Source organism: Acanthaster planci, unplaced genomic scaffold (assembly GCF_054643075.1).
Source record: "Acanthaster planci isolate LZ-2023a unplaced genomic scaffold, COTS_SCS Contig5, whole genome shotgun sequence".
Classification (NCBI taxonomy): Eukaryota; Metazoa; Echinodermata; class Asteroidea; order Valvatida; family Acanthasteridae; genus Acanthaster; species Acanthaster planci.
The window spans coordinates 85386-108440 of NW_028257629.1; the positions used below are offsets into that span (position 1 = coordinate 85386).

Genomic DNA, 23055 nt, shown 5'->3' on the forward strand with positions numbered 1-23055 from the left:
TTTCGGCTTCTGCGTGAGGCACACAGGGCCTTCGCGCGGTGAGGTTGCGTATACAGTGTACATGTACACTGTACTGTGCGTGATTGATCATGTGAGCAGCACGTATACGCAATGTACTGAATGCCCTGTGTGTGTACGTGCATGCGCGTGCGAAGTGGGATTTAAATCGAAAATGGCGGCACCGAAGAGCGAAGAAGTTGATATAAAACAACGTTTTGAGGAACTTTGCCTTGGTCTTAATCTTGACGATTTGTCTGGTAGAGAAGCGTGGGATACGTACGAGAGAATAAGCATTAACTATACGCTTGAGGTAAGTTACAGACGGAAGGAAAGTTGGCATGTTGGGTGTACAACTTACACGATGTTGTTTACGATGTAGGCTATTGACATTATTAAACTCGCAGAGCTTACTGCCTGCCTGCCAATATTCCGGACTGGTACTTTAGTTCAATTTACATCCGTAACTTACTTATTCCTCAAGGTCTCTTAAAGTATAATAATGATGAATAATGATGGATAAAAAGATGATATAACCTAGTCTGATCCTGTCCAAAATCGAAAAAGAGGAATAGGCCTAGGGGCCTAGGCTAATAGTAATACTAGTACTAGCTACATGTAGGGGCCTACATGTATTTGTAGGTCCTCCTAATATTATAGGTTTCGAGTCAACTCGGACCCAAACCAACTCGGACCCATGCCAACTCGGACCCACGACCAACTCGGACCCATGCCAACTTGGACCTAATACTAACCCGGACCCACGACCAACACGGACCCAATAGTACTAACTCGGACCAACGACCAACTCAGACCCACCCTGAATCAACTCGGACCCAACCCCAGGAGCGTGATAAAATTGTTGAAAATTTTGATTTTGTCCACTTTTACATTTAAGCATTTGGTAAAGGACACTTTTGCACTGCATGTAACGTCCTCTCTACACGTAATGTAGGGAAACAGTGGCACAGGCTTCCCAGAATTTCTCAGTTTTCAAGTTTGAACAGGCATGGTGGTTGAAAACCGTACAGGACTAGATTTGATTTGAATCTTAACCGGTTATTAGCTTCCGTGGTACCGACGTGATTGACCACAAAGACTGATTTTGTCACCTTCCATTCTTGAAACCCTATGATCGGGGAGTGGGAGCTCGGGACAACCAATGGGAGCAGCTTTTGGAGTGTGATTGACAGTACCAAATCATTGACGCCCTTTCTACGAAGTGTTTTTGGCACTCCAGATCACCAGAAGAAATCGAATGAACTTTCACCAAACAGCCCCCAAAATTTTGGTGGCAATAAAAAGCCACAGATAGGCCCCTCTGATGTACATAAGAGATGCTGCATGCATACAACACATGCTGCAGATATACATCAATATCACGAACATTGACCTTTTACAGTGTCTCATGGTGTTATCCCCAGTGGGTCCGAGTTAACTCGAGGTGGGTCCGAGTTGGTCCTGGGTCTGAGTTGGCATGGGTCCGAGTTGGAATAGGTCCGAGTTGGTTTGGGTCCGAGTTGACCTGATCCCATATTATAACCTATTCCATCGTTGCCTAGCCTATCGCATTTTTTTTCCTTTTCATTCTAATGTTTCCAACTAGGCCTTACTTTATGTCGGCCCAGGGCCTGGGGGAGGCCTAGGCCTAAACCTTTTCAATGCTCACAATGCATAGCATTTAGGCTTAGGTCTACATTTTACAATGTTTTATGAACATCCCAGTGGCAGAAGTGTACCTGCAAAATATTCTGGCCTAAGCCCCTAATTAATTAATGTGACATTTAGGCCTCCGCCGGAAAGAGTTTCATAATCCAGACACCTGTACTTGTTATTCCTTACAGTGCCCTAATATTAGCCTTCAGAAAGCAAAAAACATTTCCAGAAAAAGTTCAATTTAGGAGGGAAAAAAACCAAGTCATTTACTTAGAAGATGGACCAGTCACGTAAGGTTTGTGCATGGCTTGCATGGGGTGTCAAGTGACATCCATATACGGAACTCTTTTCCCTAGGGCTAGGCCCTATATCATGTATGTTTCCTACATATTTTATTAGGCTACTCCAATTCAAGCCATCTTCTCACCATTCTCACATGTGTCATGCAGTGTTGTATTGTCATTATACATGTAGGACTTACTTATTTTGGATAACCATATTCACAAACTTTGAATGAGGAAACTTACTACAAAACACTCGGAAAATGCCTACCAAAGATACTGCTGTCTGTGTTGGACCATGAGCCTCAGTAGACTTAGTGATCATTAATGATCTAGTACAGTGCAGTATTGGCCAATCAGAATTATGACTTGTAGCTCAATCGTCCCACATTGACCAATCACGTTCATTTTCAGCCTCTGTTTGGAGTGAACGGAAATGCAAATTTGTGATGTCATCAAATATTTATGCTGCGAATTTGCAAAAGTTAAACACATTGAAATTTTGATGCAAATCTTTTGTGAAGTCAAATTCACTTTGCTTTCACATCTTCCTGAAGTAGACCCCCATGAACCAACCTAAATGAAAGATGATTTTTTTATTGCAAGCTTTTGCAAATGTACAATATGTCTTTATCTTGATGTATACTTTATTACTTATACGTGTAGGACCCTCTATGCATACACGTACACCTGTGACTTCAATAGGTACAAATATTGTGAAGAAAATTCATTTTTTGACTGGTCACTTCCCCCATAGGTGCATAAAATGCAGGCTTGTTTGTCATCCAAACCCCATAATGCATTACGAACGTTTAGTACATGTAGGTTTATTTGCAGTGCTGGAAGATTGTTTGAATAAGGGAAGTAGGCGTAAAGTTAGAGATTTCAAACTGGATTGACTGATTCCACAACATAATCGCTCACACCTGACAATTTATACACTTGTACAAAGCACATGAATACCACGTACAATTATCATGATGTCAAACGATTGTTTGCGAAATTTAAGCATGTAAAATAACTGTTGAGCATTGATTTTTGGCAAACTCAAGTTAGGTCGCTATCCACATTCCTGTGTTCCCACTGTAGCAAAGCAAAGCAAAAATGCAATGGAGCAAGTACAGTGAAATGCCAATGGCAGAGCCAAGGCCATAAAGATATAGGAACATGGAAATTGTTTACTGAATACGTATACAATAGAACACATGAGCTCTGGTTCACTCAGTCCCTTTGTCTTTCTGTATTTTAATGAACCTAATGTGTAAACAATGTTACAGCGTATCACCTGCCTGCACAGTAGTTGGATAGGATACCAGTCGCATACACATACATGTACATGTACTTGTCATGGGCCTCAATGTGTATTACCATAAACAGCAATGTCCGTTTTCCATATATACAGACATATATGTGTAAGGTCACAATACTGGCCAACTTTCATGATGCAAAAAATGAACTTTAATTTATCAGATGATGTAACCATTTTCAAGCTATGTTTGCTTGAGATTATAGTTGTACATGTATTTGAGAGATAAATAAAGATAAATAATTCAGTGTAAATGCGAGTCTATAATTTTTATTCACGTTGAAGAGCAAATTTTAGTTCAAAATGGCGCCCAAAAATGGGACATTGCTTGAACAAAATTTAATGAACTCAACTACTTTACTTATAGCTCACGTATTTTATCACAATGGTCATATTTTTTGAGTTAAGCAATGAAGTAATATTTTGGCCCTTTACAAAAAAAAAATAAAATAAATCCACGCTCCAAAATGGCAGCTGAACCTGCGTTAACGTTCGTTTCACATCGTGTCCACCACACCATACCATGACGAAAAGGGCCAGAATCATCATTTACAAGCCTCACCCTTACCTGTAAAAGCCATTTTTATTCGAAATGAGCTTAATAAACATCGTGTAAAATGTGTGCTAGACCATAATTACCCTCGAGGATGAGAAAACATCAGCATATCGATCGCGATAATTTTCGTGTCCATTTTGTAACTAACGTAAAATGTCCACATGTTTTAACTGGTGATCAACGCAGTCTGACTAGTGGTCGTACACGTGCAATGGTACCCTGCATGGATGACCTAAAGGTCAATTGTTTTAGGCTCGATTACGTCTTTTCCGAGATAAAGCTATTTTAAGCACCGTGTCCACCGCGCGCCGCTTTCGCGTCTCTGTGTAACGAACGGAGAAAGTTGCTGCGCGCGACAGCTTTCCCTCCAACAATCAGGAAAAGAGCAGCCAATATCCGGAAAAAGAGCAGCCAAAAGGTTTGTATCAACTTAAATAGATTTTATTTTCTGTATTTTTTTGTGAAAAGAGGTCAGATGGCATTGTAAAAGGGAAGATTTTAATGGATAGTCAGTGGGTGATTTTTGGGCTTTGTCGCGGACCGCTTGGAGGGTTTCGTGTGAATCGTGTCCATGTTTAACGAACGGAAGAAAAAAATAGTAAACATCTGAAGTCCCGCTTGAAATTGCAAAACGACAAATAATTTACACTTTTTAAGCTAAAGTCCATCACAAAAATGAACAAACTTAAAGAATAGCCTTGCCAAGTTCAAGAAATCATCAGTGTTTCACGTTCGTTACACACCGGCACTTTCGACTTCGCCCCATTCGTATTAAAAGTCGCCCCATTTGTCATCCAGTAGTATGGGGGCGAGTTCGCAGTGAATTAAAAGTAAATGGAGCGAAGTTGATGTAACACGTAGGCAAGTGATGTTTACACAGATAGGGGAACTTGCCTTTGTGGAACCCCTGGGGTCTTGTTAGAGTTTTTTTTATGTTTCTACAAATCAAGCCACTGCCGGTTATGTTAAAAAATTGTTCTATTTAAATTTTATTTTTCTTCTATCTTATTTCAGAAGCCAGAAAGGAGAAAAAGATTCAATGGTTGGATAAGATTATATGTCTGTAGATTCACATGTCCTTGTGAAAGAAGCTTTAGTAGTAATTAAATCAAAGATTATTCGATTTCAACCATTCCTGTTGCCATTTCTGTAATTTCAGGACCCCACAAGAGCCTGCCGATCGCCAGCTCACTCCAGGGGATATAGTTGTAGTCGCATTTGAAATTCATTTAATGAGATGTGCCATGTTCTTCAGATGGGATCGTCAGTGTATAGCCTCCATAATGAAATACAGTTTTTAAGAAACAAGATTAGAGTGAAAAATAAAATAGTCATTGACTCAATTTACTTGTTCCTCAGAAGTGTTTAATGTTGCAAATGGTGCACATTTAAATATACATACATGTACTTAAGTTCACAATGTCAAAGATTTCAACTTCTGTGAAGCTCATGTGCAACCTTCTTGCATGCATATACATGTAGGGCATTTAAAAATAGGCTGAAGTGGCTTATCAGATATGTAGATCACAGAGATGCTCCCAAGAAATGAAAAAGCATGTGCATGTATTAACACCTGCACATAGTAACATAGGCAATTTTCTGAAGGTGAGGCAACTACCTTGAGGGCTCCAGTAAAGCAAGTCATAATAAACTTGTCACATGAAATGTTAGCTTTGATTCGAAATTTTTGGTGTCCGTGTCATTTTTGTAACTAACGTTAAACTACAGGACAAAGATCTTTGAAATTGAGGGTATCTGTTCTTTGGTTGTCAATGATAATGTCCTCTTTGAAGTACTTGCAAGCTTCGCAACCAGCTGTTTTCCTCAAGTCATCAAACTGCAAATCATTTAAAATTGTTGTGTGTGAAAAAGTACACTTGTTAACGTTAGTTACGGTGTCCACCTTATTAAGATATCGTAAAATTAGTAACAATTAACATTTTTTTTAAAGATGACTTTCAGAAAGGAGGAAAAGCTTAACCACAACAATACAACTCCACATTGTTTTTCTTTGACTTTTATTATTGCATGGTTGACTGCAAAGTGGACACCGTAACCAACGTTAACTTATGAGGCCCCCCTCTACAGAAAGCACTGCACAGAAGAAAATTTCTTGGGCCGATTATCTTCCCATTGCTATTTTCTGATAGAGGGTGGTCCATTGTCATAATTTAAAAGTAAATTAAACACTTTTCACTAGATTGAATTTTTACCTATGTGTCCCATTTTTGTTGGCCAGTATTGTGTCCTTACACATATATGTACAGTTACATCAATTGCACTTATAGTGTGAGTAGTGTGCTATTAAGCTGTTTCATTGGCCCATGTGCGTACTATGCAAGCGTCGTTCATAAACTTGTTTTCAGAAATCTGCATTTTGACCTTGCTTTACAATTTTTAACTTGCTATACAGCTTGAACATTTTCAGTGACACATTTTCTGGTTTCCATTCTTGAACTTGATGTTTACTGTTTTGTTGTTTGATCACCCAGGGGGATGATCTTCACTGGCTTGTGTGTGCCCTTTATGTGGCCTGTCGGAGATCTACTGTTCCTACAGTTGGAAATGGTACAGTCGAGGGAAACTGTGTTTCACTGACTCGACTTTTAAGATCTTCAAGACTGAGGTAAGATGAGATGTTTCAGTATAGGTTTTGACTAGACAGAGTAAGATATGTAAGACAAGAACCAATATTTGTTTCTGAGGGAAGTAATGTCTTCTTTGATGTCATAGTACCAGTAGCTTTGCGCTGTGACATGCTGCCCTCTCAATACATGTACCTTTATTAGCCAAGATCTTCCAGTAATGTGTTAAGCAAGGATGCAGCACAGGTAGCTGAACTGTAACAGCCCATTCCCACTTGATCCGGCAATTTGACCTGTCAACATCCGTCCGTGCACGAGTGGCGCGAAACATTTGCAGTCTGATGAACAAAGAAATACGTTTTTTGCCCTGTAGCTCATGTGAACTTTTTAACGTGCACAGCATCCACAATAAACAACTGCTGAACTACGGGCTAGCAAAATGTGTCACCACGCATGCGCAATGCATGCATGCCGCGATGTGTGCCTTGCCCTTTCACAATTTTCGTTGCGCATTTGTCCATTTCTTAACCTTTTTCATTCGTGTAATTTCAATTGCTTTCCATCAAAAAGTAATTCTGTGTTAGCGTATAGCCTGCAGCGTGTGACAGAGTATCAAAAACGGAAGCAAAGTTTGAAGAGACAATGTACTAGGCTGAACATTCGGTCCGATTCAAGGTCGTCACGTCAGTAGAACTCTGCACCCAAAACACCGCAGGGTCACACGCATGCCGCCCCACACGCAACACTGCCACAAGCGCACGATCAGCAAGCTAGCACATGCGCAACACCGAACTCAGTGACCTTTCGGGCTCAACATTTCCGTCCAAAAAGGTGGATCAAGCGCTAGTGGGAACGCGACTTTCGGTTTCGTTGCGGTAAGATAACGATCACACCAAAATGCTGGATCAAGATCCACCTTTTCCCAATTCAAGTGGGAACACGCTGTAAATGTTTAATCATACCGATTAAAATCCTCCAGATTTGCAAGACTTAACAGTGATTAGATTGAGGACAGCTGACTGACGCTCTATAAAATAAAATCAGTATTTCTTTCAAGGATTGAAAGGAGCATACATTTGCTTTGGGAAAAGCTCTAATTTTGATCGTATATCAGCACAACTTTCAAAAACATTTGGATTAATAGAATGGGATTTCTCCAAGATTAATTTTGAACTTGATAATGGAGAATAGAATGTGGCCTCATAGTTTTTTTGTCCAGAATTTTAAAATCTTGAGCTTGTTCATATTGCAGTGTGATCCAGTTTTTTAACAAGATGAAGAAGTGGGAAGACATGGCCAACCTGCCCCAGCAATTTCGTGACAAAGTTGAACGCTTAGAGCGTAACTTCAATGTTTCAACTGTAATTTTCAAGAAGTACCAGCCCATATTTCAAGACCTATTCATATTCAAAGACATGTCTAGTGAACAGCCTCGGATGCCAAGAGGTCGCAAACAAAGGTAACAGTTGTAGGTCAGAAGTATTGCTAAAATAAAATCATCTGGCATAGATACTAAACTTTGCAAGAATTCTGATTTGCTCTGTCAAGTGGACAAGCAATTACATATTGTGAAATTTACAGTTTGGTCACTGTCATGAGAATTCACCTTGAAAAGCTTGAAGTCTACCCCCTGCAGTCAAAAACATTTCAGTAACTTTTCACTGGTGTGCAGGTTTGACATTTCTGGCTTAAAAACTGCATTGTGAACACAAGTGAAGTTGAGTCATTGATCTCGTAATTGATGATTGCAGAACTATTTTGTTTCCAAATTGTGTAAGATAAAAGTTTCTATGTTGATCAAACTTCATGTTAGTGTATGAGTGGACAGGTTTTGATTGCCAGTTTTTATTTGGCTGTGGGTCCTACTGGAGCAGATTAATGTAAACTTCATGCTGTGCACACGTAAGTCTCAGTGAAGTTGAATTTCTAACATGCACCCTCGGTAAATCTATGACAGACTGGTGTCATTCATTACCTTTTGACTACATATATGTAACCATTAGCAATATCTCCTTGAGCAAACATACTCTGAAGAGACACCTTCAATTCTTTCAGTACATAGTGTAAGTAAAATGGTAGCCGTATTTGGTTTTCTATGACAGCTTTTGTAGTAATTACATGAATGGTTACAACTTCTTGCAAGATGTAGTTTTCACTGCAGAGTGAACTCCAGTTTCTCTTCAATTTCTTCAAAAAGTGAATGGCCCACTAACCTTGTGATTGATGTACCTTGCAGGAGACAACCGTGCTCTTACTCAGACCTGTTTTCCTTCTGTTGGACGTTGTTCATTCTTGTCAAAGGTTAGTTATTCTCCATTTTTTTCGCATTAATAGTTCTTATAAAGCCACACAACGGCACTTGAACATTGACAGTTTTGTAAGCCCCAAGGAACACCTTATTTTGAAAGCTGTGTTGAGTGGAATGTTTTATCTTTGAGTCCAAGCATTTTTCTTTTAGGTGTAAAAGGCTGCAATTACAATGTAACAGTACTATATTTTTGTGAAAGCTAGGCCCTATCCACTGTTTGTCACTTTATACTTGATAAGACAATACAATGTACATGTAGTTCCCTATTAGTAACACTGACATGCATGTTTAGTATCTCAAATACCAGTATCAAAATGCCCGTGGTGAGCATGACTCCATAGGTGACAGGTAATTGAGGCAGTGTTTGGACTTGTGCGAGTTCACTGTTTAATCATTTCTTCCATAAATGTATGCTTCTTAAACTGACTGGGATTTATACGTAGCTGCTTGTTTTCACATTTTGGTTGGAATATTTAGCATTCACAGCTGCATGGACATTTGATGAAAAAAGAAGACTTTGGGTTTTTTTTATTTTTATATACTTCTACGTGTACCTTGAGAATGATCTTTTCAATACATTTTTACTATATGAGATTTCTGTTGATATTTTTCACACTTGTAAAGGGCTTGCTGTCAGACGTAAATATATGTTTTAGTATGCTGTGCCTGACCAGCACACACTGATGAATTATTAATGTTATTGACCCAAGCTCATCAGCCTGAGTTTATCTGGAAGCCAAGCTTGTCAGTCTTGTCATGTGCTTTGCACTTGATGTACATGTAAAGGTTCAGAGGTCTGTGTGTTGAATAGCCTTTTGTATGCCAGACTATTGATATGCTAATGATGTTTGTGACTTTCTTAGGGTAACTGGCATGCCCCAACTTGCCCAGAACTTTTATCCTAGGGGTCGATAAACAAGGATAGAATTTCAAAGGAGAGATTGGGTTTTGCTCTGTAGCACACATGACAGTGAACTGGTTACATGTACATAAATTTGGAATATAAAAATATGCTGTTGGTAAGGATGATTATAAATTCTTATCTTTAAATTGACATGTAGCTAGCACCATCACATAAATTATTTTTTAAAAGAAGGCAACAATAAACTATGTATTTCAGTAAATTAAGTGTGGGATGTACATGTACATCTTATCTTGGATTCATTTGTACAAACTGCATGTTCCTAACGTTCAACCTTTTACACATAAGATTGTTAAGTTTATTACACAGAAATCAGATGTTTTGTATGCATATATGTTCAAAAGACTGCATTGGAAAGACTGGAACACTGAAGCTGCCGGACAAACTTCAGACTAATGTTCTTGGGTTCTGACCCAGATTCATTACAGTAGGTGTGAGATAGCCTACAAAGGTTCTTGAATTGAGTTCTCTTAGAGATGCACATCTACTTGGTTGTTAATCCCATGAACTGTGTCAACACAAGTCAAGATGTCTTGCCTCACTACACCTTTGTTATAGAGGTTTTTCACGTGACGTCACTTGACCAACAAAGACAGTTCAAGAAGCATTCCAAGGCTGCAGTGGTGTGTGCATTTTCAAATCTGCATCTCTCAGTTGACAATTTCATGTATGCCAGAAGGCTGAGAGACTTCGAAGACACACGTAGTTTCACACACATCTGTGTATGTTGAACGCTGACCTTCAAAAATCATGTGACTGAAAAACTTCTATAGACGCATGATAGAGGGTTGCTTGATGGATTAAAAAGGGGCAGTTAGAAATGTACAAAATTTACATGAATAGCTACTTAATAAATGAGTGATTGGCTTATGTACTAGTACATGTAGTAAGGCCAAAAAAATAGTTCTGCTTCCAATTACATGCCTCTCAAAAATAGGGTAGGTTGGTAGGTTTGAAAATTGGGGGTGGGTGTTAATTTTTGGTGCTGATATTATAGCATGAATGTGGACGAAAGCTTCCAAAATTGTCTCAGAAAGTGATAAAAACGTGTCTTAATCTATGTAAAAAATTTCTACAGTTGATAATCCACAAGAACTATGGACAATCCACACAATGCTAGTCAGGTAATCACAACGGCAAAGTGGCCTACTATATCCGTACATACATGCATAGACAAGAGACTAAGGCTGCATCCGAATCTCTTGTCTAGGTCTAGGTTTCACTCCAATGAAAATGCGTGGAGACGCGTAGACAATAGACCTAGCCGTAGCTCAGGAAGCCCGTTTTGGACATGGCCTAAATTCTGTGAATTAACTTGCAGAAATCCTCTTGCAACATCGATTTTTTTTGGTTGACCTGCACCTACATGTATACTAGGTGCGTGCTTGTATGGCTGATGTAGTGTAATCGACCGGGATGGCGCGTTCTTTGCATGGGCACAGCAGGGTGGGAACCAGCAAAGCCTTGCTTTAATGCATTGAGCTTGCGCACGTGTTTTCACCACTGCGACAGCAAAATGTGAAGGGAACTCATGAAAATAACGGAAGTTTCTTTTCAAAAGTTGCAAATGTAAGTGGGAAAACAAAAATGTTTTAACGTGAGAAAGGGTTGTTGAAAGGTGTTTTGTGAAGACAGAAAAGACATCAGGATTGATGTTTTTAATTTTGAAATGGTTAAAATTTGTTTCTCTAACTTGCCGATAAAAATTTTAGGGTCGCGCTGAAAAGTTAGGGTTGGTCAGGTAACCAGGAGCAGAAGTTTTTTTTTGCCATATTGTAGTCTGTTGCCATTTTCTTCATTTATCATTTGTTGGTCACATGCAGAATATTTTCAGCTTTACTTGGAAGGAAAAATGCTACCACTTCTAAACTAAGGCCTTGTTTTGATGATAATTGTGTAATTGTAAAATGAAACTTCAAAAAATGAGAACATTTAAAAAGAAAAGTTCAACACAGATTTTGTATCCATAAAAAACTTTCAAGAGGTTTTTGTTTTGATTTCATTGTGCATTTCATTTTCTTTTACATTCCTGCAGGCAATTTTCCAGCCATCAGTGATGACCTAGTCAATTCATATCACTTGCTGCTGTGCTGCCTTGATCTGATATTCAGCAATGTCCTACTAGCCAACCGCCGTGACCTATTGAACCCTGAGTTCACAGGTGAGCCTTGGTGTGTTTGAGTCAGTTAATCTCTTTCAGGAAAGATGCTATTGAGATTGAGCCTATGCCAAGCCTACCTTGTGTTGATTGTGTGTTGAAATTGCTGTTCCTCAGGTACATGTATCTGTTTTAACCTTGTTCATTCTTTACAAAAGGTGTCAAGTAAAGCAACTCACAGAAAAGCGGTTTATTGGGATTTTACTAAGTTTAGGTGACTTCCCTTGTAAAATGCTACTGGGGTTTAGGATTAATCATTAAATAAACAGTTTTTTTAGAGGTGAAAAAAATATTGTACAAGACAGGAAGTGAACTTCATCAGTGAACTTTGTGTAGCATTAGAAAGGTATTTCCCCTGGGACAATTCTATTACTCATCTTGTTTCCCAAAATCCTGCCCCCACAGGCCCAGGGTTATGAAGGTGCATGTACCAAGTTTGTGCATGTATGTTGACACACCGATACAATCAAACGATTTCCTAATTCTACAGAGTATTAGCAGCGGTATCTTGTATGGAAAATATTCTTGGAATGAAACACTCTTTATCCACAAAGAGTCATCCACATACGGACAGGGAATATGATATTTATTCCTGCATGCCTTTAGTGTGATTGTTTTCATTGTGAATGTAGGCAAGCCTTGATCGTTATGCTGGCCATGGGTGGCCATTGCTGTGATATCCCAGTGCATTGACTGCAATGCCCGTCCTCTTGCACAGTCAAAGGTCGAGTTCGGGCGGCCTGTTCTTGACATGGGTTTCGCATTCTCGCGCTTGAACGGCGGAAACATGACCCAAGAATACTGTTATCAGAACAGGTTCACACTCCACCTCCTCGTCAGGATTTTACACAAACACACAGGAAAACTCGTTAGATTTTATTTTCGAAAAGCTGCAAAACTATCGAGATGGCTTACAAAACTGGAGACAATGGAAAGTTTTGCACAATTAACATCAATGATTTTCCATGACAGATATGATTTATTTTAATGGAAAAGAAGTAAGCTCAAACATTAACTCTCGAAGAATGTACAAGGATGCCGCCATGTTGCATGTTGCTTGCATGCTACAAGTAACTAGTTTTGATAACCGGTTGTATGTTCCCAGCGTTCGAACAGCCAACCCACAAACAACAAATCAAGCTGTTCCTGAACATACGAGAACAAGCCGCCCAAACTCAGCCAAAATGGCAAGCATGCTCTTGACATACAGTGTAATCTGCTGTACTCATCCTACATGTACTTTGCTATTCTTGTTGAAGGTTTTAACCAGCAGCTTTAATTAGCACTGAGGAGGTCAGGTCTAAACCCGACCATAACAAACCATGAAAAAGGATATGGTTCAGCAGTACTGTGATCTGTGCAGCACATGCTCAAATAGGCACAGAAACAGGTCTGGGCACAGGAACAGATCTGGGCACAGGAACAGATCTGGGCACAGGAACAGATCTGGGCACAGGAACAGGTCTGGGCACAGGAACAGGTCTGGGCACAGGAACAGATCTGGGCACAGGAACAGATCTGGGTAAAGGAACAGGTCTGGGCACAGGGACAGATCTGGGCACAGGAACAGATCTGGGTAAAGGAACAGGTCTGGGCACAGGAACAGATCTGGGCACAGGAACAGGTCTGGGCACAGGAACAGGTCTGGGCACAGGAACAGGTCTGGGTACAGGAACAGGTCTGGGTAAAGGAACAGGTCTTGGCACAGGAACAGGTCTGGGCACAGGAGCAGGTCTGGGCACAGGAACAGGTTTGGGTACAGGAACAGGTCTGGGCACAGGAACAGGTCTGGGCACAGGAACAGGTCTGGGCACAGGAACAGGTCTGGGTACAGGAACAGGTCTGGGTACAGGAACAGATCTGGGCACAGGAACAGGTCTGGGTACAGGAACAGGTCTGGGCACAGGAACAGGTCTGGGTACAGGAACAGGTCTGGGTAAAGGAACAGGTCTGGGCACAGGAACAGGTCTGGGCACAGGAACAGGTCTGGGCACAGGAACAGGTCTGGGTACAGGAACAGGTCTGGGCACAGGAACAGGTCTGGGTACAGGAACAGATCTGGGCACAGGAACAGGTCTGGGTACAGGAACAGGTCTGGGCACAGGAACAGGTCTGGGTACAGGAACAGGTCTGGGTACAGGAACAGGTCTGGGCACAGGAACAGGTCTGGGCACAGGAACAGGTCTGGGCACAGGAACAGGTCTGGGCACAGGAACAGGTCTGGGTACAGGAACAGATCTGGGCACAGGAACAGGTCTGGGCACAGGAACAGGTCTGGGTACAGGAACAGGTCTGGGTACAGGAACAGGTCTGGGTACAGGAACAGGTCTGGGCACAGGAACAGGTCTGGGCACAGGAACAGGTCTGGGCACAGGAACAGGTCTGGGCACAGGAACAGGTCTGGGCACAGGAACAGGTCTGGGTACAGGAACAGGTCTGGGCACAGGAACAGGTCTGGGTACAGGAACAGGTCTGGGTACAGGAACAGGTCTGGGTACAGGAACAGGTCTGGGTGCAGGAATAGGGTTGTGCCGATTAACTGGATATTCGATCGAATATTCGAATATTATATTCTGAATTTGAATATTCAAATACAAAATCCATGAAAAGGAAAGGGAATATTTTCTTTGGTTTAAAATGCATGGTATGCAGTTGCAAATGTCGTTTTATCAGTGTTCAGAGATTTCTTAGGTCTTGCTTCTATCTGAATTCAGTCTCTGTTTTGCCTTTGTTTTTCAAATGGTATTCCTCAGGTCTTCCAGAGAATTATTCAAGTCGTAACTATGCCGTACCACCAGACCCTCCTTGCAGCATTGAAAAGTTGTGTGAGCTCCATGACGGTCTGGTGCTAGAAGCAAAAGGCATCAAGGAACACTGGTGGAAACCACACATTCACAAACTCATTGAAGACAGGGTAATTTAGAGGGTACTAAGATTGTAGTGTAGAGTAGACTTCAAGATTGAGTTTTTTTACTGCTTAAGAAGAAAATGAGCAGGCTCAGTAGGTTACGTTTACAGCAAATGATATGAAGTTATGTGCAGAAAAATGTGCTAAGCTCAGAAAATAAGCATCATTATGTGTATTGCTTTGTGAATCCTCATAAATACATGTATGTTGTCATCTTAGAAGCTCTGTGAAATTGACGGTTGCTTGGAAATTTTATTTGAAGAAATCCACAACCTTCCTTCAGTGGGACTTAAAATGAAGATCAGCCAAGGAAGACGTCTTTCCACATGAGCATTGGACTTGTCGTGGTTGTGTGATTGACAGCATTTATTTCATCTCTTTATATTTTCCCTGTTTACACATTTGAAACTCCTCAGGTTCTAAAAGGAAATTTGGACAAACTTGTTGGTCTGCTTGATGTCACTGGTTTTGAACTAAACAGGTCAGTTTTGTCTTCATTTCTATTCTTTTTATTGCATTTGGATGCTGTTATACATGGAACACTCTTAAAGGCTGCTGTTCTGTGACGGATAATTTTGCATCCGTCTTTTTCATGTAGTGAGACTTTGGCATTGGTATGGAGTTTGGCAGTTATCTAGCACATGGTGTTGAAGCTCATCTCACTTGTTATGCACACTGTTGTGGCATTGCACAACTTGCTGAGGAAAATACCCCACTGTTCGTTCAAACACAGGTTATCTGTGTAATTGTTAAATACCCCACTGTTAGTTCAAACACAGGTTATCTGTGTAATTGTTAAATACCCCACTGTTAGTTCAAACACAGGTTATTTGTGTAATTGTTAAATACCCCACTGTTAGTTCAAACACAGGTTATCTGTGTAATTGTTAAATATCCCACTGTTAGTTCAAACACAGGTTATCTGTGTAATTGTTAAATATCCCACTGTTAGTTCAAACACAGGTTATCTGTGTAATTGTTAAATATCCCACTGTTAGTTCAAACACAGGTTATCTGTGTAATTGTTAAATATCCCACTGTTAGTTCAAACACAGGTTGTGTAATTGTGTGCATTCCTGTTTTCAGCAAAAGCATCAACAACAAGTATGAAGAGTACGTGTTGACAAAAGGGGACTTTGATGAGCGTATTTTCTTGAGTGATGATGCAGATGAGGAAATAGGAACTCCTGCTAAGTCTCCTGCAATGAAACAAGCCACCAGTCTGAGCGATAAGATGCAGGCAAAACGTAATATGCCTCAGTACATAGAGAAGGTGGGATACTGTACTTCTATATCTTGACATGCCTTGGATCGAGAGCTTCCACACATGGCCAACATTGTGGAATTTAAGGCATTATGTTATACTTGCTGCATAGGGTAATCACACCAATTTTTTTTTAAGTACAAAAAATAACAACCTTCATAACTTCACCAGTATGCAGTTAAGTTATAAGTCACATTCTCTGTATGTTTGCCATCTGTTGCCATCATTGTTGGTGTCTAATAAGATACACTATACAGTAAAGCAGTTATGCACAGCCCATCACTACATGTTTTGGCAAATATAATGCTTACCTTGGATGTGTGACGTTATATAGTGGTATCAAGTAGGGCTAGGTTTAATACAAATTTTCTCTTACATGTCATCACACAGGTGAAAACCCTGTGTCCCCAGACCCCACTGACAGGTCGGCATTACCTTAAAGATAAGGATCCTAGCGTCACTCCAGTCTCAACAGCGACCCAAACAGTTAGTCGTTTGCAGGCCCTGTTGGGTGGTTGTAAAGCTGGCCCAAGTGAAGAGCTGCAGACTGTATTCAAAGAGTGCAACCAAGATGTAACCGAGTCCATTTTGAGTCGCATCAAAGGCATGGGGGAGACATTTTGCCAGCGATATACACAGGTGACTACACTTTTACTTCCTTACCTTCCGTATTTGTGTAACCTATTGCAGCTGCAAATTTGTACATGCTGTCATTGGATAGGTTGTGTTAAACAAGTGGCCAGAGATTGATACATGGCTGCTTGATTCAGAAGTACAGAATGCCAATGCACTGGTCCTGGCATTAATCAAAGTGCTGTGTGTCACATTAAGAGTAGGTGTATTCTGTGAGAGACACCTTTACTTGCCAATGCTCAGGGTTATGTATAAATCAACCGGAACATACTGTACGTGTAGACTGGCTCTGGCTGCTATATTTCCATCACGCGTTCAGTTGCTTGTGCGCGGCACGGCAGGAACCAGAGCAGCTTCTTTTAATGCACTGAGCTTTGCGCATGTGTTTTCACCACTGCGACAGCGAACGTCAATGGGAACTGTTCGTGAAAGTTGGAAATTAAAAAAATTGACATTGCGGTGGCGGACAATTGGTAAGGTTTGTCTAAATTTGCAAAATAATCGCCAATTTTTCTCGCCAGGTCGATGGAATAATAGCCAAAATTATAATTATTCACCAATTGGCGAGAATGGCGAATGGCAGCTGGAACCCTGATTGCTTGTCTTTACAAAAAGTAAAATCTCAGATTCAGTTAACAATTTTTCATATTTTTCTGTCCTGCATGATATCTGATTTTGAAGGGTAGATTTGAATTTGGGATTTTTAAAATTTTTGACATGGCATTTGACTTTGAAGGCCATGGCAATTTCAAGTTAAACCCAGCGCACCTTAAAAACCTTTTGTCTCATTTGAAACATTAATGTGCAGGATGATGGGACAGGACCACCACTGGACTTTGCCAAGAGACGACTGACACTGGCCATCAAGATGTACTACAAGGCATTGGAGAACATCATTATTAGTGAGAAGAAACGAGTAGAACAAAAAGGCAAGACAGATCTATCGGTAAGAAATCATCTGTTTTGGTTTTGAAATGTGGAACGTACTCTACCTAAACCCTCCAATCCTAGTGTTGTTATAATTACACAGAATCTTATTGGATCAAGTGTCACCGGGGGTATGCATTCATTAAATTCAGTTTTGTCAGAGTTTAGTGAATGAACCTCATTTATTTCATTGTCTTTCATCTTCGTCTAGTCATTACTTGAGCATGATGTCTTTCACCGGTCTCTCCTAGCCTGCTGTCTGGAAGTCATCATATTTGCCTATAACTCTCAGAAGTAAGTCATTGATAGTTGTTAGGCTAACCTGGCCACCATAGGTGGAGTGATTTCAACGGCGGAAAGCCAGGTGCTAAATTTATCCTAGAATGGCAAGTGCTAATGGAAGGGAAGTGCTAATCATTAAGGGGAGTGGTTGGCAGTTCCTTAGTCTACAAGCATTGCTTGTCAGCTTGTCAGTCAGTACTTCTTAAGAGAAAGCAAGACTGGAAATGAACACAAACATGGTGACAGTGCATGCTAGGTATTCTGGACTACTCAGTTCCCATTAAATTGTATACCCATCAAGATATGGGATGGAGGGGTACCCCCCTTACCTGTCCAAACCCTATATACACTCTAGACTATTGTTACCTAACACATTCCCCTAGATATCTGAAAATTATTCCTGAGATTCTGATCAATCAGTGACCAACACAAAGTTGGAGTTGCTTTCCATCCCATATCTTGCTTCATATGTTAAATTGTAATGATTGTTTGACCACGCAGAGAGTAGCAAGACTATAGACAGCTAATATTACTCTGAATTCAGTAGGGTTTACACTTTGTTTTTAGATGCTGATTCAGATAAGTACTTAGGGAAGAACTGAAAAGCATTGGTGCTCATGAAATACCCTCACATGTTGAGATTAGGTAGAAGAAAATGGTAGACATCAGATCCTCAACCTTATAATTGTCCTTTCACCCTTTTAGGTCATTTCCATGGATAATTGATATCTTTGAGCTTCCAGCGTTCCATTTCTACAAAGTCATTGAGTTGTTGCTGAGAGCTGAGGATTGCTTGTCAAGAGACATTGTCAAGCATCTTAACCATGTGAGTAATACCTCTTCCTGTTGCATTGAAGAGCTGCTTTAGGGAGTGTTTTTGTAGCTAAGGAGGTCTTGGTATTAGCATTGCAGGAAAAGAATACATGGTTAGCACATAGACAATGTGTGCATATGGTCAGGTGTAATGACATTGCTAATTTATTTGATTATTGAAGGTGGAAGAGGAGATTCTTCAAGATCGTGCTTGGCGAAGTGATTCTCCTCTCTGGGATGCCCTGAGAGATTCCAAGGATGGCCCTCCATCTTGTGAGGATGTCTCTATTACAACTCAGAGTGACACAGTTGCAAGGGCTAATGGGAGTATACACCAGCCATACCGTTCACCTGTAATGCACCATCGTGTCCGTATGCTCATGGAGTCTGACCCTGCTGCCAAGAAAGGTCAGTCATTGTTCTGTTTGTTGTACCTCTGAGACCATGCAAGCATGTAGTGTTTTTGATGCTTTGGGGAGATGGGATTAGTTGATGGGGTACGGCTTCTGTGGTCTAGTCCATCAGTACTAGGATTGAACCCTAGTGTAAAATGCAAGATTTAGAATTTGTATTTATGCAGGTTTTTGTACTACACAGTACTTTTATTGTTACCATTTTCCTTTTGACGTTAGCCAGCGTCATCTGTTAGTTTTCATCAGTACGAAGTCATGCTTCTTGCATGAGCTGTTGACATCAGTTTTACTGCTTGAGCTCAACCTTGGTGGTCAAAAAAGATAACCTTTTGTTTGGAAACTTTTCACACTCAAAAAAGTGAAAATCGAAATGTTATAAATAGGTGGATGATACTTTTTTTGCTTTGAAGATGCCTTGCTGCAGTCTCCAACATCTGCTCGTGATCGTTTTAGCTCACCGTCTCCTGGAAGTGCCAAGCGTCGCCTTTTCGCTGTTGCTGTCCCAACTGAAGAGTCACCATCCACAGCGACATCATCCTCCACTCTTGATGGAAGCAAGGCAGCTATAAGAGCCAATGGGTCAGCAAGCCAGAAACCTATTGCTGAGACCACACTGGAGAGTGGAGTCACTGTTAGTGTCAAGTCTAAGTCTATCACCTTGACACAACCCAAAACAAAGGCAACAGCACAACCCCAGACAGTGACTGTGACGATACAAGGTATGACAAGCCATTTGGGCAGCCTTTGAGTGGAAAACAGTAAGAATTGGACCTTATTTAAACAGTAATTGTATTTTTGCAGAGGTAAATAACATTTTCCTTATCTTTGCATCCAGATTAAGCCACATTATCTCTCAATTAGCAGTCCAACATATGCAATTCAGTCCTATTTTTGCTTTTCTCGGCCTGAATTTTTATTTACTTTATGCCCAGGTATCAAAGACAAAGATGGGAACATCAAGCTTGTTTCCAGCCCCATCAAGGTTACTACCATGCCCGCTGCGCCACAACGTTCCCCAGCATCCACACAAAATACATCTCCTTCATTACAGCAGTCATCCCCCATAGCAGAGGCTAAAACATCACCAGTCAAAGTGGAGCCTGGTACCAAGACAACGCCTACTGGGCCACAGGCTGATGGAGAACAACCTGTTCTCACAGTCAACAAGCCCAAGAGAACTGGCTCAGTGGGACTGTTCTTTCGAAAGGTATACAAAATCTCTAATCCAACCCCCTCCAACATCCTTTTGCTGCAGGTGGCTTGAAGGATATCATATGATTTATGGTAGAGGTAGCCATTTAATAATTCTATGCAAGGCTTAAATACGCCTTGAAAAACATAGTGTCCACACAGTGGTGGATTTTAAGGTGTGCAAAAGTCATGTCGTGGGAGTTAATGTTATGTTGAGGTCTTCTCCCCTTCCTTACAGGAAATGCAAATTACATCAGACTTTTCTTTCAAACTATTCTTGTTATTGCTTAGCAATTTCTGTTAACGGATGGTGAAGACTTTACCACAGTAAATTTAAAGTTTTGGCACAACCTTTCAGAATGAGCAGCTCCCAATATGCTTTTTGAGTGATAACACAAGAACAGCTACATCGTGTCTTGAATACATTTACTGTAGAAACACCTCAGCTTAGTAAGGGGAACATTTTAGATGGACAGAAGACGAGTTTGTATTGTTTTGCAAAAGAAAAAACATAATGTGCCGTAACTTTTGTAGCTGCATGAACAACATTAAAACAGTAACTTTGTAACAATATACCTGTATGCCCATTTAATTACTCTTGATCATTAGGTCTTCCATTTGGTCAACGTACGTCTCCTGGACCTGGCACACAAGCTGAATATCTCAGATGAACTTCGTCGTAAGACTTGGACCTGCATTGAGTACTCATTGACCAAGCATGTAAACCTTATGAAAGACCGACACTTAGATCAGATGATCATGTGTGCAATTTACCTCATGTGCAAGGTTAGTTACACCTGCTGCATCTATATTCCCTGTTTAGTGCCATTATGGACCGCTTGTTTTTTATTTCTTTCCCTACAATTCAATTGATGAATGTTTTTCTTCGACATTTTTTCATCATTGCCTCTAATGACCATTTGGTAACAATAGGTGACCAAAGAAGATAAAAAATTCCAGGATATTATGAAAGCCTATCGACGGCAGCCTCAGGCTCAGAGCAGTGTGTATCGCAGCGTATTGCTTCAGGATCGCCGTCAGAACTCAAGCAATGGGAGCAGTGGTAGTGGGTCTCACCAGGGCTCACCGGAAACTGACAAGCAAAAAGGTAGCGTTCAAAATTTGTCCAAGGATTGACTGTTCATCAGACGTCCATATTGTTGGAACAAATAAATAGCCACTCATTAATGTCAGAACTTTTATTCCCAAAACAGTCCAGTATTTATTCTTTTATAGGCAAATAAAAAGAAGTTTCCGAAAGAACACATTTCGATTCAAAAGAATTGATGTGAATATATTATAGGCCTGCAGTTTGAAGATGAATACAGTGGAACACTGTTATAACAAGGTCATTGGGACTTCAGAAATTGTTTTACTATATGTAATAGTTACATTGTATTATCAGTTCAAGGTAAGAGAAAAACAAGGACTGGGACCTAAACTTGACCTTGTGTTAGCAGTGCTCTTATCTGTGTTCGACTGTAGTAAACTACAAAGAATTCAAATGTTTATTCATTGGATTACTGTCCCTTAAGTTGAGTTTGCCTCTGTATATTGCAGTTTAGAAGGGTTCTTGAAACAATTTTTGATACATAGATGTCTAGTGAATATAAAATGCACTGTGAGCAGATTTAGTAGTGGGCAATTTTTCTATTTCGTCTTTTCAGTTGATCCAAATCCTCATACCCTAAGAATGCGTTCAGCCAGCACTCTGCCTGCGCCTTCTAGTAGTGCCCCACCCACTCCAACACGCATGGCTTGCACAAGTTCATCATTTGAAGATGAGGACAGAGGGGACTTAATCACCTTCTACAACTCAGTAAGTGAGATGACAAAAAAATTGTGCCAAGTTGTAAAAAATCATATTTAAATGCATCACTTTACATACAAACTTGCTAATGCGTGAATATGAATGGTCATTTCCTTAGTGTCACCTTGCAGTCAAAGATTGTTGGCAGAAAATTGTGCTTCTGGCAATATCATGATATTGACCTTTGGTTTCTGTTGTGCTCAATTCAAATTTGGCTGCAAGATTTGCTTGGGTGCTACTGAACGGCGTGCAATCATTGCTGTGACAATAGTAATCACAGTATGGTACATAATAAATTAATGGTCACATTTATAGGTTTACATAACCAGAATGCAGGCCTTTGCACTTCGGTTTGCCCCAAGTGAGGGTAGCCAGGAGAACCTGAGGGCTCCTTCATTGTCACCCATGCCGGTGATCAGAACACACCCTGCTTCGCCTCGTAGAGTGTCCAGTCGTCATGAGGTCTATATTAGTCCACACTCAAACTCCATCCCAACCAGCCCCAACAAAGGCATGCTGTATTATATCAACAAGAGTCCTGCAAAGGTAATATTGCTCTTAATCCTTGTATAAAGAGACAAAAGAAGACTAATTTGTGGACAGAATTTCGCAGTGCATTTTTAGCTGTACAAACTAAGCCATCCAGCAGATTTTTACTCAAAGAAATCTTTGTCATCACAACTCATTGACACTCTTCGATTATTTGAGTGTGTTTGACTTTTGTGTTGGACAAATGAAATTTATAAGCACACATGTATCATTCATACGTTGTGCACACTGGCTATGTTACCAGGCTGCAAAAAATGATGGATAATGGTGATCCTTCCCACAGTTGATGCGTTGTGTCTACTGTAATTGTGTAATCTTGGGTACAAGGGTGGATAGCCGCGATGGTACTAGAACAAGCCAATTATTGTAAGAGATGTGCTCTGTGTAGGAGACATTGAGGCACTGTGTCTGTTTGCACATGCTATTCTCTTCAATTTGACCATGACGGATCCCCCCCGGGGTTATTAGACCTGTGTTCGTGCTCCAAGCTACATGT

General features: G+C 40.6%; 1 protein-coding gene across 1 annotated transcript in view; it reads left to right on the forward strand.

Annotated features, from left to right (window-relative positions):
* LOC110974703 (retinoblastoma-like protein 1) overlaps window positions 1-23055 on the forward strand; it is a 25779-nt gene continuing 2724 nt past the window's right edge. Inside the window, exons 1-19 of the mRNA XM_022226498.2 lie at window positions 1-310; window positions 6289-6422; window positions 7634-7840; window positions 8618-8682; window positions 11647-11772; window positions 14523-14683; window positions 15094-15158; window positions 15764-15950; window positions 16332-16580; window positions 17383-17520; window positions 17713-17795; window positions 18489-18609; window positions 18779-19004; window positions 19420-19728; window positions 19942-20216; window positions 20810-20986; window positions 21134-21308; window positions 21868-22019; window positions 22326-22556. Coding sequence (XP_022082190.2) covers window positions 62-310; window positions 6289-6422; window positions 7634-7840; window positions 8618-8682; window positions 11647-11772; window positions 14523-14683; window positions 15094-15158; window positions 15764-15950; window positions 16332-16580; window positions 17383-17520; window positions 17713-17795; window positions 18489-18609; window positions 18779-19004; window positions 19420-19728; window positions 19942-20216; window positions 20810-20986; window positions 21134-21308; window positions 21868-22019; window positions 22326-22556 — 3330 coding nt within the window. The 5' untranslated portion in view covers window positions 1-61. The remainder of the gene's footprint in view (window positions 311-6288; window positions 6423-7633; window positions 7841-8617; window positions 8683-11646; window positions 11773-14522; window positions 14684-15093; window positions 15159-15763; window positions 15951-16331; window positions 16581-17382; window positions 17521-17712; window positions 17796-18488; window positions 18610-18778; window positions 19005-19419; window positions 19729-19941; window positions 20217-20809; window positions 20987-21133; window positions 21309-21867; window positions 22020-22325; window positions 22557-23055) is intronic.